General features: G+C 41.2%; 1 protein-coding gene across 3 annotated transcripts in view; it reads left to right on the forward strand.

Moving 5' to 3' along the window:
- The window catches only part of LOC122550775 (microtubule-associated tumor suppressor candidate 2-like), a 456,058-nt gene that overhangs the window by 278,935 nt on the left and 157,160 nt on the right, over nt 1-19,963 (forward strand). For all 3 annotated transcript variants that reach the window (XM_043692024.2, XM_043692025.2, XM_087988203.1), the window contains one exon: nt 19,763-19,918. In XM_043692024.2, coding sequence (XP_043547959.2) covers nt 19,763-19,918 — 156 coding nt within the window. The remainder of the gene's footprint in view (nt 1-19,762; nt 19,919-19,963) is intronic.

The following is a 19,963-nucleotide window of genomic DNA, read 5'->3' on the forward strand; positions in this document are numbered from 1 at the left end:
ATGAGTTTAACAATTTCAGAATGTGAACCCTCTCTATGTCTGTTACCCACTCCCACGCCCCTAGGGTCTGCATTGTATTGGTTGCTCCCCACATATTCAACCCATTTTCAACTATTCACACTTCTCATGACCACCCTACCCAGCATTTATATCTCTCTCAACTTATCATCAACTATTTCTTTATTTGTCTATCCCTTTTCTCTCTTCTCCACCCTCTCTCTCTCTTTTCCTGTCTGTCTCTGGGCTCTATCTCCATGTACTTTATACACTTCCTCCTCCCACACCCCATCATCAGCATAAATTTAACCTTCCCTAGCTATTTTCAGTTCTGATGAAGGATCATTGGACTCAACATGACCTCTGTTTTTGTCTCGGCAGATGTTGCTAGATCTGCTGTGGTCATTCTTAGTTTTTGTTTGATTTTCAGCCTCTCCAGGTCTTTGTGTTTATCATTGAAAAAAAAAAGCAGACTCAGTTGTGGTATTTTATTTCTAAAACAATAGAATTGAAAAATAGGGGGCAAATGCCAAATCTTATTTAGACAACAGTAATGTTAGAAAAGGAGTTCCTGGATTTACAGTTTGAAGATAAATGCTCTACAAATAAGATGAAGATGGGAAAGTATTTCTTGTTTCAGAGGGCACAGTTTTTGGAATGCAATATTTAGAAAGTTATGAAGGCTTGATGGTTGAATTTATCCAAATTGGACAAGGGAGTCAAGCAATTGTGGATAGGCAGGAAGGTAGCATTAAATCCTCAATAATGGGTCTGACCTTGATGAGTTAATGGTCTACTTCTACTTCTGTTTCTTATGCTCTTATAGGTTTGATCCAGCAAACATGAAGGAGCAATGATATGGTTCCCATCACAACGATGTGTGTCTTAATAGGGAATTTTTAGTGGGTGTTGTTTCCATTTATCTGTTGCCCTAGTCCTTCGAGGTAGTAGAGACTGTAAGTTTGAAAAGTGTAGCCAGAAGATGCTTGAATAATTGCTGTAGTTCATTGTGTATGTGATAGACACTTGTGCTATGATATGACAGTGAGGGAAGGAGTGAATGTTTGAGATAGTGGAGTACTGAGCTGCTTTGTTCTCCATATGATACAGGGCTTTATCACCTACCAGCTTGTGGCCGTACCCTGGGTGGGCTGGAAGGGAACATTATCTCAGATTCAGCTTTCTGTAACTTTGCTTCCCCTCCATGGATCTTGTCTCACCATTCCATCCATCTGAGAGACCCCTGATACCTTTGCAAATATCCAACAATTCCATCCCTAATGGCATTGTGGGTCAGCCTGCAGCACTTGGACTGTAGCAGTTCAAGAAGGCAGCTCACCACCACCTTCTCAAGGGCAACTAATGATGGGCAATAAATGCTGGCCACCCAGCAATGCCCCCATCGCATAAGTGAATTTCTTTTAAAAATCCATAAATATATTGGGATAAATGTACTCAATCAACAACACATCTGATTACCTAAGCATAAATGAACTATTGACCTTACTGCTTGTCTTCTGGTTGTCTTTGGCTTTCCCATTGCTCTAGAGTGTGTTAGTCCAGTGACTACAACAGAGCTGGTGGAAGTATGTTCATTTTCATTGTGGGGGGAGATGGCAGATGGCCTTTCAATATAGTCTTGAGCAGCTCTGGGCCTTGGGAGCCCAATCAAAGACTGCACCAACCTGGGGGAATGAGGAGGATAAACAGTCTAGGCTAGCTGATGGAGAGCAAGGACATTAGTGGAATTGCACTATGGGAGGAGGAATCCTGTCATCCTGAGGGAAGGTAGCAGGTTAATGCCTCTTCGAGCTATGACTACACCCGATCCACAGTAGCTCAGCAATTCTATACTTGAGCATGGATTGCTGGACTGTTGTGAAACTTTGCAGACATTTTAAAATGCTGAAATCTACAGCCAGGATGACAGCAGTCTGAGTCCATATGAATATCCAGATCTCTGTCTGAGCTTCCCTCTGTAGTACTGAGATGTTGAATGCTTTTGGCCGGTATGTCAATGGAAACTGAGGTAGCAAAACCAGATCCAGCATCTTGACTGTGTCTGCTAGTGCTACCTTGGAGCTGGCTGCCATGTTCACTGTGGAAAGAATAATCACCAGAATCTGGAGAATATCGTCTGCCATATTGAAATTGACTTTTTCAATATCCTTGACAGTGACAGGAGGCTATCTGGCTAATACTGAAAATACCTCAATGTGCATGCTCATCAACATTGTTCAATCATCAAAGTGTGACTTCACCCTTTAGGAGCTGGCACATGTGAACCTCTTCCACCTCAGCTCAGTGACTCATCATGAGCTAATCCTCACTCTACACTAACCTCTAAAGTATGTCCTGCACCAATATTTGAGTTGGTAGCTGTGAGAATGTTTCTTAACCACAGGCATAGGGTTACTCCCACTCTTTCTACTGTGACTGACCAGGTAGCAGCTCCCATGTATCTGAAAGCATAAAATCAAAAGGGGAAGATTGGGATATGAAGCAGGAGATCCGTGGCCAGACCATCAGCAGCTTACATATGATGCTGTATAGAAGGATGAGGGTGAGCTTGGTGCTGAGAAGGCATTAAGACAGTGATATACCATCATCACAGGTAATTTTGGCAACACTGCTGGTTATGGACTCTGTTACTTCATGGTTTGTAGGTGCATCTCTTTTGTTAGATCTGTGAATGAATGTGTGCTTAGCTCCATTGGGTTATCTGCTGCTCTCTTCTATTTGGTCTGACTTTGTCCTGCAAGAGAGCAATGGCAGATTCTCAATTATTGTAATACACCCTGTTTAAGCTGAATCAGAGGCAGTGAGTGTGAGTTAGAGACCGTTTTAATAAGTGTTAGGGTGAGGTGCAACATGTGAATGTTAAAGGCTTGAATTTGAAGTATTTGGGGCCATTGCTGGGTGGGTTATGGGGGTGGTTTGATTAGCACGAAAATGGAGTAAGAGATGTTGGGAGTTATCTATAGGCCCCTAAACAATAGTGGACATTTCATGAGAAGACATTAAACCAGAGATGCATGCAATAAGGGTCCATCTATAATCATGGATAACTTTAATTTACATATAGATTGGACAAATTAGGCATAGTTTTGTGGAGGAGAATTTACTGGAGTGTGTACATTGATGATTTTTTTAAGACTAATACATTAAGGGGCCAACTGGAAAACAGGTCATAACTGGTTATTCTGGGATGCGAGCAGTGCAGTGGGAAAGGATTAATTAACGCTCTTGTTGTGCACGTTCCATTGGGGAGGAGCAATTGACAGTAGTTAGGTAATGATCATACTTAGAGAATGTTTGCATGAATTACAACAATCATTCATTCCTGTCTGGTACAAAAATAAGTGAAAAGGTGGCTCAACCATAAATTACGTACAGTGTTAAATCCGAAGAGAAGGCATAAAATTTCAGAAGTTTGAAACAGTGCCAGTGAAGGAATAGTAAAGGGTGATCTAGAAGTGGTCTTGAAAATTATGAACAATTTGGTTGGAATCGTTGCAGAAAGAATGTTTGCTCTTGTGGGGGAAAAAAAGCATAACTCGAAAAGATCAATACAAAATATTCATCTCTAGAAGTCCAATAGAGATTTTCCTTTTACTTAGAATGGTGAGAATGTGGAACTCCCTACCACAATGAATGGTTAATGTTTATAGAAGAGGTGCATTTAAAGGGGGAAGTTAAATATGCATCTGAATGAGAAGGGAATAGTTAATTATAATGGTAGATTTAGATGAAGAAAGATGGGTGAAAACTCATTTGAAGAGTCATTTTGGTGAGTTTGGAGGTTTTCAACTCCAATGAAAATTTTGGCTAGAATTTTGGATTAACATTACATATGAAATATAGCACCACCATCAGTATTTCATTAAAGTTCAAGACAGGAAGGTGCACTCAGGACTTTAGATCAGGGTTGAAACCCCATGATCTTCTGACTCAGAGATGCAAGTACTATCACCGAACTGAGGTTAGGTAATATCCAGCCTCTAACTGTAGAAGTGATTGGGTAGTTGAGATTGCAATTCGATCAGCCATGATCTTTCTGAATGGGAAAGTATGGTTTGAGGGACCAAATGGACTAACCCAGCACCTAATCTGTATGTTTGCACATTCTTTTTGTGTTTCTTGTACCAATTTTGAGCTTCTGCATCCTTGTTAATGATTGACCAAAGAATAGATATAACCTTTCATCATTTCCTAGCTCAGGCTCTTTAATAATTCTGAGCACGTTGATTGAAACTTCCTTGTGTTGACTGTGCACTTGTACATTATGACAATGGTTTGTTTCTCTGGTAATTACATCTTCTCATCCTTGTCGTATTCTCATGAAATTATGCTATAACTTTCCCGTCACTTCAGTATCCTTGTCTTGTCCAGATATATCATCGGTTCCTGACCTTTATATTCAACGTTCCATGTATTGACTGCAGAATTCTCTTTATGTGACATTTTGAGATCTGTGTACATTCCTGAGAGCTCCAGTGATTTTGTTTTTTAGTTTTATGGTGTATTTTCATTTTTTTAACTTTCCAAAATTGCACAAGTTGAAATTTATCTATGTTGAACTATAATTGAAGAAAATTTAAAGGAAGTAGTTTTCCCACTTTTGTAATCAGCAGTACTCACTCAGCTGTCATCAGTGAGAGTTTAACTCACACAATTGCTGATAGCAGAAGCTTGTGAGCACAAAATGATTATGGGATTTAACCTTGTATCGACAAAATTTAGTCAAACATTTGTGCATCTATTGATTTAGCTATCTCACTTGTGGGATGCACAGGCCAATGTATAAGTCACAGTGCAAGAGTTATGGAAAGCGGAGTCCAAAAATTGGCCGTGTTTTGATAAGTTATGGACTTCTCATTACAAACAGAATGCAGTCTTATAACAAATCTTCTAGCATTTTACTGCGCCTTAATTATAAAATTTAAAATTTATGATAGCAGACCGTTATAAATTTCTGTTTACCATTTACTGACCATTTCTTTATTCAACATTTCTTACTCTAGCAGTAGAAACCTAAAACATTCCACATTCAGGCTTGAGATCTTTCTACTAATTGAGGAATAACAGAATCCAGTCACAGCCAAGTAGATAGACGCAGCTCAGTTGGGCTAAAAAAGAGATGTAACTCCATAATTGAACAAACAATGACTTGTTGCAGACCAGTTAGCTTCTGCCTGTTATTGGGAAAAGTACAGTTATTTTGTTTTCAGTTATTCTGTTCAGTGATGTCATTGCACACCGCTGGAGCAAGTGGGATTTGAACTCAGGTCTCCTATCTCAGGAAGTAGGGACACTATCACTGTGCTACAAGAGCCCTATACAATGGTAGAGTTTGCTATAAAGGATGTTTTAAACAGAGCATTTAGAAACATATAATATAATCAAGCAGAGTCAGCATGGCTTCATGAGGAGACAGTCATGTCGGATTAATTTACAAGGATTCTTTTGAGGAGGTAACAAACAGAATAGATAAAGAGGTTGAAATTGATATAATATATTTAGATTTTAAGGAAGTGTTTGATAAGGTGCTACAAATTAGGCTACTTAATAAGAAAAGAGCCCAGGGTGCTGGAGATGGTTCATTAGCATGGACAGAGTGCTAGCTAACTAATAGAAGACAGAGAGTTGGGATAAGTGGGGCATTTTCAGGCTGGTAACTTGTAACTTGTAGAGTGCCACAGGGATCAGTGCATGTACTATAGCTATGTTTATGGATGATGCAAAGATAGGTGAGAAGGGAAGAGAAGAGGATGGTACAGAATTTCAGACAGATATGGAAAGGTTAAGTGAGTGGACACAGAGGAAATATAAGAACATCAGAGATTATGAATTTTGGCAGGAAAAACTGACAACCCAAATATTATTTAAATGGAGAAGGACTACAGAAATATACAGAACAGAGGGATTTCGGAGTAATCAACAATGATCCTCAAAAAGCTAGCATCCAAGTTTAGCAGATAATCAGGAAGGCAAATGGAATGTTGGCCTTTATTTCAAAGACAATGGAACATAAAAGTAGAGAGGTTTTGCTAAAACTGTACAAGGTACTGATCTTCGGAAGATATACCAGCACAGGCGACAGTACAGAGAAAGTGACAAGGCTGATACCAGGTCTGAAGGGACTGTCTTCTGAGGAGACTTATGTACATTGGGCCGGTATTCAGTGGAATATAGAAGCATGATGCGTGATCTTGTTGGACCATACAAGATTCTTAGTCAACATGATAGAGTTGCTTTATCTTCTGGGAGAGAATAAGATCAGAGGGCATAACGTCAGAATAAGATGTTACATATTTAAGACCGAGATGAAGATGAATTTCTTCTCTCAGAGGGTTGTGAAAATATCGAATTCATTACCATAAAGCGTTGTTAAGGCTGGGTCATTAAGTAAATTCAAGGCTGAGTTAAACCAATTTTTAATCAGCAAGGGAATCCAGGATTATGAGGAAAAGGCAGGAAAGTGAAGTTGTGGATTATCAGATCGTCCATGATCTCATTGAACGGCAGGGCAGACTTGATGGGCTGAATAGCCTACTTCTGCTCCTATGCCACAACATCTTATGGTTTTATAGATCACAAGTGTGATAATAATCACTGCTGGACGAAATCAAAAATCAGGTCTACTGTGATCATTCAAAAGATTGCATTTCTTAGGTCTGCCAATGTTATGAGGAATTTGGTACTGTTAAAGGAACATTATCATTTTAGAGAACTCTGAGTAGGCTTGATGCACTGGATCAGCTCACTCACATTGCATTTATTACATTGTTCCAACAGACACCTTGAGAATTGTTATTTCCTTTGCAACAGCAGCATTAATCAGCAAACAGAACGCCCATTGGGCAATTTATAACCTTAGATCCCATGTAGACCAACACACTGAATATCTGGTGCCAAACTTCACCTCGCATCAGTACAAAACTCTGTAACCAAAGCAGTAACATCATGGATGTGAATTTTCAGCAATTCGAAATATGTTACCTGATATAGTTGACGTTTTCTTTCTCGTGCTCAGTGTTCTGATATCTGTTTTACAATGTGCATACAGACAAAAAAACTGCAGATGCTGGAATCCAAAGTAGACAGACAGGAGGCTAGAAAAACACAGCAAGGCAGGCAGATCAGGAGGTGGAGAAGTCAATGTTTCGGGTGTAACCCTTCTTCAGAGCTGGGAGTAGGTGTGGGGGAACTGCAGATAAAGGGGGAGGCAGGTGCAGGGTGGTGATGTGGGGATAGATGAAGACAGGTAGAGGAATGAATCCGGCTGGTGGCAGGGAGCAGTGGCAGTGAGGGGGAGGGGCTGGGAAGGGGGTTGGGAGATGGGAGGGAGGTTATTTGAAATTGGAGAACTCAGTGTTGAGTTGTCCGGGCTGTAGGATGTCCAGGCGGAAAATAAGGTGTTGTTCCTCCAATAGGTGCTGTGGTTTATTTTGGCAATGGAGCAGACCGTGAAAGGGGAGGGAGGTGTCCGTGATGGACCAAGTCAATTTGAGGAAGTTGTGGGCAGAACAAGAGCAGTTCATCGACTTCACCCACACCTCCAGATGCTGCCCAGCTTGCTGTGTTCTTCCAGCCTCCTGCCTGTCGAATTACAATGTGCATATGACAGACTTGAAAGCACCATAATCTGCTGAGGTCCGGGAAAACTATGGAGAAAGAGACACTGCAGTACTCACTATTAAAAATTACTGTTTGAAATATTAACCGATGCTTAATGCATTTGTGTAAGTTTCTTCTCTACCCTTTTAAGGGAGATACTGGCTTTGGTCAATTGTTTTGTGAAAGTAGTGGAAGAAAGAATTCCATAGGAGCGTGTTAATATTCAGAATTAAAATCGCAAATATTGTGCTGTCTGCTGGAGTATTGTAAGAACTGTTAAATAACAGGAAAATTCTGTTATTTAAATGGAAAGTTAAGAAATTTAATTGGCCTCAAACAGTTTCCCATGCCAATCCCAGAACATGAATTACTAAAATCAACAAATTCAGTGTAGCATCCCTGTGGTTGTAAATGTGAAATTCTTTTAAAGCATAACACTATAGATTGAATGGATTAAGTTTTTTTTAATTATAATTCCATTTTGCTTTCCCAAGACAGATGACATGCAGAAGGAGTGCACTTCGTTAAGTGAGGAAAGTGATTTACTGCATTGATTTTATTGGGATAGCAGACAGCCCACCTCAGGTGTTTGGCGTACCACTGCCACAATTTAGGCTCATTGTGAAGGTAATGAGCACCCCTTGAGTCATCCACCCTTTAAAACTCAAGAGCTGCTGGTTAATCAGAGGGCTGGCAGCGATAAGACCATAATCTGGAGGAACAGAAGTAGGTTTTTTGGTCCATGGAGTTTGTTCTGCCATTCAATGAAATCGTGGCTGATCTGTTAATCCTCAACTCCACTTTCCTGCTTTATTTCCTATAACTCTTCATTCCCATACTGATTGATAATCTATTGATCTCCGCCCTGAATGTACTTGACCATTGTCAATCCCAGCAATGCCACCAAGGTGCTGGCCCAGTGGGACAGGAGCCAGCTGAGCAAAGTATTATTGGATGTTACTATCAGATCAAGCATGGTCAGGGATCACTGTGGCCTGCCAGGTGGCTCCTGGCAAAGGAGGGATTGGTAACGGCAAGGAGGTGTTGTTGCAAAGGGAAGGCATTGCAAGCAGGGGCTCCCACTATGGGCCACTGCCATGGAGTGCCTGATGAAGACATCTTCCTATCCTCCACGGCCCCCACTGCACCGCTCCCCAACACACACAGACGTGCATACACACAGAAACACAGACACAGACACGTGCACACACACACTCGCGCTAACAGGTTTCAACAGGTAATCACCTAATGGTCTTCCCAGCAGGAAGTAACTACTTAGTTGGCTCTGCACTTAAATGGTACAGTTAGCCTCTCGGTGGACCTGTGCTGTTGGTGAAATGGCATGATGTTGCATATAGGCATGCACAATCACAGTGCCTCTGATGGCTTCCAGAGCGCGGCAGCAACATCTTTGGGACTCAGGCCATCTTTGTGCTTTCCAGGTTGGGGAGATACATATTACAAATGGAGGCATGGACAAGAGTGATGAATCTACCATCCAGGCTATACAGGAAAAAATTAATGGAAAAATAAGAAGGATAATTTTAGAGATTTGTGAAAAAAAATTGTAATGGAAGGTTCAAGTGCAAAAAGTTTATTGAGAAGTAATTCAATACATCAAGTCAGAACATCATCAGAATTAAAAAAAACAGTGGCTTTTACTGAATGACGTATGGGTGCTATTTTAGATGTTAAATCAAAATTGATTGTATCATTGGTTTAAGGACCATCCTTAGGGAATGGTCAATAGACCAAAGAATGGCAGATGGAGTTTAATTTAGATAAATGCAAGGCGCTGCATTTTGGAAATCAAGGCAGGACCTATACACTTAATGGTAAGGTCCTGGGGAGTGTTGCTGAAAAAAGAGACCCTTGGAGTGCAGGTACATTGTTCCTTGAAAGTGGAGTCGCAGGTTGATAGGATAGTGAAGAAGACATTTGGTATGCTTTCCTTTATTAGTTAGTGCATTGAGTATAGGAGTTGGGAGGTCATGTTGCAGTTGTACAGGACATTGCTTAGGCCTAATCTGGAATATGCTGTTCAATTCTGATCTCCTTCCTATCAGAAGAATGTTGTGAAACTTGAAAGGGTTCAGAAAAGATTTACAAGGATGTTGCCAGTGTTGGAGGGTTTGGGCTGTAGGGAGAGGCTGAATCGATTGAGGCTATTTTCCCTGGTGCGTTGGAGGCTGAGGGGTGACCTTATGGAGGGTTATAAAATCATGAGGGGCTTGGATAGGATAAATAGACAAAGTGTTTTCCCTAGGGTCGGGGACTCCAAAACTAGAGGGCATAGGTTTATGGTGAGAGGGGAAAGATACAAAAGGGACCTAAGGAGCAACTGTTTCACGCAGAGCGTGGTGCGTGTATGGAATGAGCTGCCAGAGGAAGTGATGGAGGCTGGTACAATGACAACATTTAAAAGGCATCTGGATGGGTATATGAATATGAAGGGTTTAGAAGGGTATGTGCCAACTGAAGGGTCTGTTTCCATGCTGTACATCTCTATGACTCTGAGTCTATGACTAAATATGTGCAAATGGTAGGGCTGTGGGAAGAAATTTTCTGCTGAAATAAAATGATACCAAACTATCCTTTTTACAAGAATGTTTCTGCTTTTTGAAGTCATTGTTTTATTCCGTGAGAATTTTGACAGTGGAAATTGTTTTGTACTCATGGTATCATTCTGTTTTGAGCAATATTAATGTTACCAGTCTCCAAAATTACACTTTCGGACATTCAAAATGTATGCAGTGAATTTGCTACTAGCTGTTGCTACCCTACAAATTAACAGCTATGATGCATTATTGATTTGACCTGCTCTGGATATAAGTTTCTTCCTTTTAAAAATGCAAAGACTGAACTAGTAAAGCATTCAACCAGTGCTTCTATGAAATATAAATGCCGACACCATAAGTTCAAACAGCTTTTCAATCTTTCAGATGAATTGAATTCATGTAATGAGAATTTTCTTTCCTGGAATTTGATAAAAGTAAGTGGCTGTCAGAAAATAGCATTGATCAGTAGAAACTGGCATGCTTTAGTTCTGACAAACTTTATTTATTATAAAATAATGGCGTTTGTACTGTTTTAACTGGAGTAACTATTTAGGAGACGGCTGATGAATGTAAAGGAATATAGTTGATGTATATTCTAGCATTGACAAATACATTTCATCGTTTGAAATACTTTGGGCTTAATTTTTCTTTCAGTTAAATGCAAGTTCAAAGAGTTGTTTAAAAGAATTCCTGCCATGAGGCCCATCAAGATTTTTCAGCATATCTTACCAAATGCCCAAATTAACAACCTGTCTGGCCTCATGCTATCTGTGTCCAATTCTCCCTTAACAATGCCCAAATCCAAGAACAACTCAGTACTCACTGAATATCCTCCATAGTGATTGATATCCCTTGCAGCATCTTTAAAAGCCTGCTGTGCATCTGGACAAGCACTCTCACACAGAGCTGCCCTGCTCATTTCCTGATATCTGCTCTGGGCATGGAAGAAGGTGGAAATTGTCACCTTACTTTTTGAGCAGGGACCTGGTATCCTTGCTAATGAGGTGATGCAGAAGCAGGATGCCCCCTTCCCTCAGGACTAACAATGGAATGCCTGTCTAGTCCCAGGTTGCCATCCAACCTACTTCAATCTCAGACGACTGGAGGAACACCCAGCACTTGGTGACCAATGTCAATGTCCTTCACCATTCCAACAATGGAGGTGCCTCCATCTTCTCCTACTATGTCTTTGCTACTGTACACACCTTCATCAAGGCTCATTCTCTACTGCTCTCACTATCACCTGCAACATCTTCCCTCATCCACCCCAATCTGCAACAGCACTAATCCTGCATGCCCTTAACAGTGCATACTCACTCACCCACCTGCACCGACAGTAACAGCTCTGCCAACCGCTTTCATCTTTCTTAATATCTGTCTGTCTCTTAGTCCAGGAGGAAAAGAATCCACAAATGGAAGAAAGAGTCAGGATGCCCGACATTCAGCTCCTCACCCCTAATGTGGAAAACATCTTGATTCTGACTGCTCTGAGTGGCTAAATGATCGTGTCCAAGTCCCTGGACAGTTATCAGAGACTGTGGCAGGATCCACTGACCAAAGGCTCTCATCCTTGACATCATTGAGGCTTTATGTCAACCGACACCCTTCCTGCCTTTGTGCAGGAAGGGTACAATAAGACAGAAATAAATGAATCTGACTGAAGAGTAAAGAGCAAAAAGGCAAGGCAAGGAAATGGAAAGCAGGGATGCTGTTATCATCAGAGTGAATGCTGTGACAACAAACAAAGGGCTTGGAGATGCCACCTGGTCTAGTCCCTTGAGCACACCATGTCTTTGTTGCAGCATTGTGGTGGTGCAGCCCAACATACAACATTGAAGCCCAACCCGCAACAGGGAAGTGCAGAAGCTTCCTGTTAGTGGATCAGAGATGTGTCATAAGGGCTCATAGACGCAGGCACATGCCTGATGCTAATGTCCAATGATCATGGATGCATGTCGCCAATGGCTATGGAGTGTGGCCAGAGGTCCTGGTGTCCAATACGGATATCCTTTGGAGCAAGTGGTGAACTGAAGTCACCAGGTACCAGATCTGATTTCCATGCTGAGATTTCTTCATGCCTAGCTTGTTTGGTAAGAAGAGAAGCTGAATATTGATGAGATGAATGGTGCCACTAACAAGATATTTAACAAGCTATAATCTTCCTTAACTGGCAAATCACTGCTGCCTATTGAGGAACTTACCACACCACTTGCCAAACGCATAAAAGATGGAGCAAGATGCTATCGACAATGAAAGCGGCCACATCGAACATGTCATCCGACTCTATGACCCATTCCACCATTACCCACGTTGCTCAGACCCCTGTCCATTCTGTGTATTATTCACAGGAATTAACTCCATTGTCATTCATGTATGTTCCATGTGACATTTGCCTGCAAATACACAAAGAGGCTGATTGCCTCATGAATGTGATATCTCTCCAGCCATTGGATCCAATGGAATAAAATCTGAGTTTAGCAATTTAACAAAATCTGTCCACTCAGATAATTTCACACAGAATGGTAACGCAAGTGAAAAATTAATGACAAAAAAATGTTTTTCTTAAGGTCTTTAAATCAGTCAAAGCAGTGAAGCTTGCAATCTGTACAATTTGCTCTTGAACTCTATTTCATTATACAGTATTTACACTTAGATTTGTAATCAATAATGTCTTTCAATTAGACAGCAGAAGCTGCAAAGTGTACCATAGCTGCTGAGTCAGTAAATACACTGCTTTCCACAACACCGACTCCATTGAAACCTGAGTACAGCAAATCTACAACTTCATTTTCCACAAAAGTATCTGCATGAAGTCTAAGACTAGTTAATTCTTGTTTGCATATTTTATCAGTATCTGATTGTCAAAAGAATACAATGTTTGTCAACGTGGAATAATTTATAGTCTTATGTACACATGTGGGAATTAATGCTTGGCTTTTAAATTCGGTTCCTCTACTGCTAAAGTCTATTTGCTATTGATCCCATAGTTAATTGTTTTGTTTGGATAATCTGTATGGAGCAGAAAAAAATGCTAATGAAAATGAAATAATAAAATCACTCTTTACCTTGGAGCATTCCTGGATATTGCCTCCACATTCTGTTAATTAAAGGGTCTCTGGTGGATACACAATGACATAAAACATGTGAAATCCTACATATAATTATACCTGAATTTAACCATATTTCATGCAAACCATCTCAGGGAACTGACAATGTTTTAGGAAAGTTGAAGAAGTCATTAAATTTGGTATAACAGCAATATAACCCAGATGGCTTTATCACTTAGCCAGGATCCCTAAAGTGAAGGATGCAATAAGTGATATTTGTATCTCTCTGCAAGCTCTGACTACCTATCAACCCTTTCAACATCCCTAATGCTTGTTAAGAGTACAGACTGCATGTGGTCAGATGCAAAGATTAGTTCATGTCAATGAGAAAGGCACATGTCACTCTACAGAATGATCAGTGAGAGCATTCCAAATGTCTTAAAGGAGTGTTTTTACTGCTTTAATATATCAGCCTGGAGCCTTGGAATAGGACTTGAATCAGCAACATTTTGTCTTGGAGGTGAAAGTGCTGCCAAATGAGCCACGGTTGACAGCTGACACAGAAGAAGACAGACTGGCCTTTGTGTTACCTTGCATGCCTTTGACAAGTCATTGAGCTTTTTTCTGGCCCAATCAAACATTCCATCGTAGGGATGGAAAAGGTGGTGCACTGCCAGTTCCTGTGTGGAATACAAGATATTTCTCAGAGATTTCCTTGCATGGAATTGCAACACTTTTTCTCTCCTTTGCTTTCATCCTTGATAATTTCAAAAACCTATGCACTTCTCTTTTCTGCTCATTGCCAATTGCTGCTTCCTTCTTGTCACAAAGTCATACATTGCACATCATTTATAGCTTCCGCATTATCAACTCAATCTCACAAAATGTGCACTACTTATGTGAAACTTGCTTTATTTTTCTAATTTATTTCTGTGATCTATACCGCTGGACTTTTCGTTTCTTTACTTTTCTAATTCTTTTTTGTTTGCCATGAATTTGATTTCAAATGTCTGTACCTAACATGGCCCTGTAATATGGCGACTGTAAAATTTTCACTGTACTCAATTGAATACATGTGACAATAAAGCTAATTCAATTCAAGCACTAGCCATTTCCTCTAAGAGAATCTAACCATCGGCTCTTAACATTCAATGGCATTACAATCGCTGAATCCCCACTATCAACATCCTGGGAGTTACAATGGACAAGAAATTGAACTCGACTCACCATATAAACACAGTGGCTACATGAGCAGGTCAGAGGTTAGGAATCCTGCAGTGAGTAACTCCCCTCTTGACTCTACAAAACCTGTCTATCATCTACAAGGTTAGGAGCGTGGTGAAATACTCCCCACTTGCCTGGATGATTCCAGCTCCACTGACACTCAAGAAGCCTGGCACCAACCAGGACAACGCAACTGCAATTGGCACCACAACCACAAACATTTGCTTTCTCCACCACTGACACTTCCACCAGTGCAATAGATAAATCAGAATGCGACCACTTGCAAGTTCCTCTCCAAGCCATTCACCATCCTGACTTGGAAATATATTACTGTTCCTTCTCTGCTGGGTCAAAATCCTGGAATTCTGTCCCCAAAAGCAGTATGGGTCTACTTCCAGCATATGGACTGCAGCAGTTCAAGAGGCAGCACGCCACCCTCTTTCAAAGGCAACTAGGGATGATGAGAAATACTGGCCTAGTATGTGATTCCCTCTTCTCATTAATAAATAAAAGAATAATGTTCCTTGATTCCCCTCGCAGCCTGGATGAATTAACAAACCTATTCTATATGGACATTTGAATGGGCCAAACTTTGGGTCTTTTTGTTTGCAAAAACCAAAAATTGCAACCATTTTTGTCATAATGCCACTGCAACAAGGTGAGAGATTTGTGATAATGAGTTTTGAGAAGATTTGTAGCTTATGTTGAGGTTTTGGATGTAGGTTTGCTCGCTGAGCTGGAAGGTTCATTTCCAGACGTTTCGTCACGCTACTAGGTAACCTCTTCAGTGGGCCTCAGGTGAAGCACTGCTGATAATTCCTGCTTTGTATTATATGTTTGGGTTGGTGATGTCATTTCTTGTGGTGATGTTATTTCCTGTCCCTTTTCTCAGGGGTGTAGATGGGGGCTAACTCGATATGTTTGTTGATAAAGTCCAGTTGGAATGCCATGCTTCTAGGAATTCTCGTGCGTGTCTTTGTTTGGCTTGTCCTAGGATGGATATATTGTCCCAGCCGAAGTGGTGTCCTTCCTCATCCGTATGTGAGGATACTAGTGAGAGAAGGTCATGTCTTTTGTGGCTAGTTGGTGTTCATGTATCCTGGTGGCTAGTTTTCTGCCTGTTTGTCCAATGTAGTGTTTGTTAGTCTTGCAAGGTATTTTGTAAATGACATTAGTTTTGCTTGTTGTCTGTATAGGGTCTTTCAAGTTCATTAGCTGCTGTTTTAGTGTGTTGGTGGGTTTATGGGCTACCATGATGCTAAGGGGTCTGAGTAGTGTGGCAGTCATTTCTGATATGTCTTTAATGTAGGCTAGGGTTTCTGGATGTGTTTTGTCTACTTGTTTGGGTTTGTTGCTGAGAAATCGGTGGATTGTGTTCGTTTGTGATAACATGAAAATGCAGCACAGTGCCTTTGAAGAAATGATCCATGTGTACATACTTCCAGAACACCTGCTGAGGCCTTGCTAAGTGCTGCTGCAATCGTTATAAAAAGCTATCGTTCCAAGGGGTCAGAAAGTCCCCTTACAAAGTCTGGCAGCTGGCAGATGTATTCCACTTGGTACTGCTAGATATAAAAATTAATGAATAAGCACAGATTATTGGCAACAGGAGGACTCTTATGGTGTAGGTCGCAGGGCGCTCATCAGCAAAAAGCAGTTTGAATTAGCATTTTCTGCAAACATCAAGTTGACTAAACTTTGTGTTTCCCCTATTTGTTACCTTTTTTCTGAAAAAGTGCTTGAGTCAGATTCCAACACTGGCAGTACGCTCCTCAAAAGTAGCTCATCTAAAATGTCTAATTCTTTATGCTCAGGTCCAGATAGTACATACTGGCTAATTATCTCACCATGATGGCAATCATAGCTGATATTCCACCAACTTCACTGGATATTGAGCAGTAACAGAAACCCTGGAAGACCTTTCCTTCACAAGCCTAAGGCACTGAGATAATTGCAGTATCAGTGCTGCTGTCCTAACTGTGACTAGTTAGTTCACTATTCTTAGTTAAAATCTTCTAATAGAGCTCTGTACAAATTGGCCAAATCCCATCACATCTTGGTCGAGACATGAGTTCCACTGGTCCTGATCCCAACTATTTCTTTTTCCCCAGGATCTGGCTCACTTGAAATTATTTCGATATTTTCCACTCAGCGTTTCCTTTCTGTCAGAAAGGCAAGTGGAGGATAGTGAGGTAATTGGCTACAGCAAGGCTTAGAGAAAAAAAAACCCAATCTTGTACAGTCAACAGCTTATATGCTGGCCAACAAGATTTCATTATTTTCTCAAAGGTACTTTTTGTCTATGCTGTCCATCACGGAAATGTCACAGGCTCAGGCAGAATATTAATTTTTGAAACATCACATTGCTTTCCTTACCTGAATGCAAAGAAGGAACAAATGCTTCCAGAAGATGATATTGCTAGGATGAAAGTAACAGGTTGTTTCTACAATTTACACAGTGTTGTAATAAATGTTCCTATATTTGGGCAGACTTATCGATAGATAAACCTTGTAATGGTGCAGAGTGACTTCTGGTCATCTGTAATTATGATGGGGAAACTCTGCCTGTTGCCCTAGAACTTCTGTAGGTGTATATTGGAATGCAGTATTTCAGGGATAATTAAAATCGAGAGGGACTGACATTCTTGAGAGAGGAGAGAGAGCTTAACAGATGCATTTCAGGAATGCTCAGGAATTTGGGATGGCTGTGAGGTTCCTTCTTGAACTAGGATTCAGCCACCTGCCCCCTCCTACTTTGCACAAATCGTTGGGGGCAATTCTGGGCACCTTTTCAGGCTTACTGTTAAGACCCTCCTCGATGGCGCAGAAGCCAATTGTACTGAGAACAGGAACTTGTTCAATTGGGAGCAGCACAGAGTTCAGACACACTGAATCAGAAGGTTATCTGTTTGATTCCCAGCAGAAGTAAAGTCTTTGTTTTACATTCACCTTTGGCTTGTTAAAGGTGTGTGGCTGCACCCATCAAGAGTTCTCTCTGCCATGTGTCTGACAGTGGAGCAAGTGCCCTGCAATTTTGAGTCTTTAATAATGAAAGGGTTATTCTGCTTGACATGTACCGAAATCTCAGAACATGCCATGCAATTTTGCATTTCTTAATTCAACTTCTGTGGGCCCACATATCATCCACATAATGTGCCTTATTGTAGAGAGGAGCACTGCAGAATGAATGGCTCCATGCACCCTTTATATCATTGATCTGTTTCAGAAAGTGATTCACTTTCTCTCTTTTTTTTGGGGGAGTTAAAGTTAGGCCCTATTCTACAGTAAAGATTTTTACGTAAAGGAAACAGAATTGCTAGATCAATGCACCTCATCCATGGGCAGAATCTTACTTTTTATTGGCTAAGTCTCAGTTTAATGGAGGGTTTCTCTCTATGAGGTCCAGCGAGTTTTCTCGTTGCCCTTACCTTACCAACCCTGCCTCATTAACTACCTACCTACCCTTTGACATCCCTCTTGACCAATTCTAGCCCTATCCTACCACTTGCCAGACCCAGAACAATGCCAATCAGCAGATATCCTGGAATCGAATAGTTTCCCTGGCACCACATTATCTTTAAAAGGTCACTGTGCATCCAGGCAAGCACTGTTTCTCCAGAGCTGATCTGCCAGGTGAACATGGCACAAAAGGGAAAGTTGGTACCTCAGTCTATGGGCAGGGACCTGGAGGCTCTGGTTGTTGGAGATGTGCATACGCTGGATGTTCTTTGCCCCAGGGCTTGCAGTAGAAACCACAAAACCAGACCATGTCAGCCTGGTTTCAAGATTGCCAACCAGATCAGGGCAGTCTCGGCTGTCTGGAGGACTGCTCAGCACTGCAGGAAGAAAGTCAATGACTTTCTCCACTCTACCAGCATTGGTACCACCATTTTCTCTCTGATACCTCACACTCACTCTGTTCCTGCTACTGCACACACTTCCCATCAAGATTCATACTCTACCACTCTCACTGTTTCCTTCCCTCACTCACCAGCATCCACATTAAGTCCCAGTATCCCAAAATCTGTGTGGCTATTCATTCAAGACACCTTTCCACCTGCAATAACACTAACAATTGCACTTCCCACTTCCATTTCCCTTACCTACCTATTCCATGAGGAAACAGCCCATTATAGGGCAGAGTGAGTCAAAACTATTGATGTGCTGACAACACCCAGCTCCTCACTCTTTATGAGGAATGGAACCTGTCTTTGCCTGCTCTGAGGGGCTGACTGACTGTGTTCGAGCCCCTGGACTGATTTCAGAGACTGCTCTTGACTTAGCCCTGCCTTAGGACCACTGACCAGAGACTATCTCCCTTCACCTGATTCAGGCCTACTGACAACCATGAAAAGCTTCCTGACTTTGGGTCTGCATTAAACAGGAAGACAAGACAGAAGTAATACAAGTCTGTTATCGCTGGCTGAAGAGCAAATCATAGAGGCAAGGCAAGGAATATCTGATCATTCGGGTAAGCTCAGAGTGAGTGAGCACGAAGAGATCAAGCAAATGGGCCAGAGATGCTGATGGCTCTGTCCATGATCTGGATGTATGTCACTGAGCACAAAGTGTCCTTGCTGCTGTATTCCAATGATAATAGCCAGTGAAGTGCACAAGTGTACTGTAAGTGGATCGGAGATGTGCCATGACTGTTCTATTGGATGCCAATATCTGTGGATGTGGAGTGCATGTGGCCGGTGCCCATATATCGTGTGTGGAAATGTTGTCATGTGGAGACCAACATGGAGTTCTTCACAGCCAGCAGTGAGCTGAAGTCTGCAAGTAGCTGCTCCCATGTTGAGAATTTGCAGCATTTAGTTTGTTCATAGCGAGCAATACGACAGGAAGCTGCATATTAATGAGGGAAGATTTGCAGTTGTTCACGAGCAATATTCCTCCTTAAAGCTGTTTTACCTCATTTTAGTTAAAAGATGTTGATTGAGATAGGCCACACTGCCAATTCTGTCACATTTCTCATCTGAAACCATATTGTTTAGGCCCCTCTATGATTCTGTCCCATATTATGAAAGACTTGCAAGACAAATACTTTGCAGATTGAATTAAAGAATGTTGCACAGTTGGATAGATAATACTGTATAGCCAGAAAAACTGACAGGCTCCCAATAGTTTACTAGCAAATGTAACTACAGGTGTTGCAACACAAAGAGAAAAGGAAGCCAATCACAACTCTATAGTTTCATCTTTTTGTTAATTTATCTTTTAAAAACTGTATAGTTTTGATTGTGTGATTGAGACTCAAAGTTGTTGTGAAATTCTGAAGTAATTATTGTTATAGTAACTGTGAACTTTTTGCAGGTTCCAATAGTGGAAGTGAAGAGAAAGTCACTTTAAAGACAGGAGTCTCAGTCAGTGATGTTTCCAAAAGGACTGGTAAGATTGGACGGCAGCCTTCGAGCAGTTCAACAACGTGCTGGAGTCTACTTCCTGCATCAAAATCCAAGCCAGCGGGCAGTGAGTGTTTACTTATTTCTTGTAAAATGGCTAGAACAGTCTGCA

The sequence above is a fragment of the Chiloscyllium plagiosum genome, unplaced genomic scaffold (assembly GCF_037043375.1).
Source record: "Chiloscyllium plagiosum isolate Xiang-an unplaced genomic scaffold, Cpla_swu_hap1 HiC_scaffold_6, whole genome shotgun sequence".
NCBI lineage: Eukaryota > Metazoa > Chordata > Chondrichthyes > Orectolobiformes > Hemiscylliidae > Chiloscyllium > Chiloscyllium plagiosum.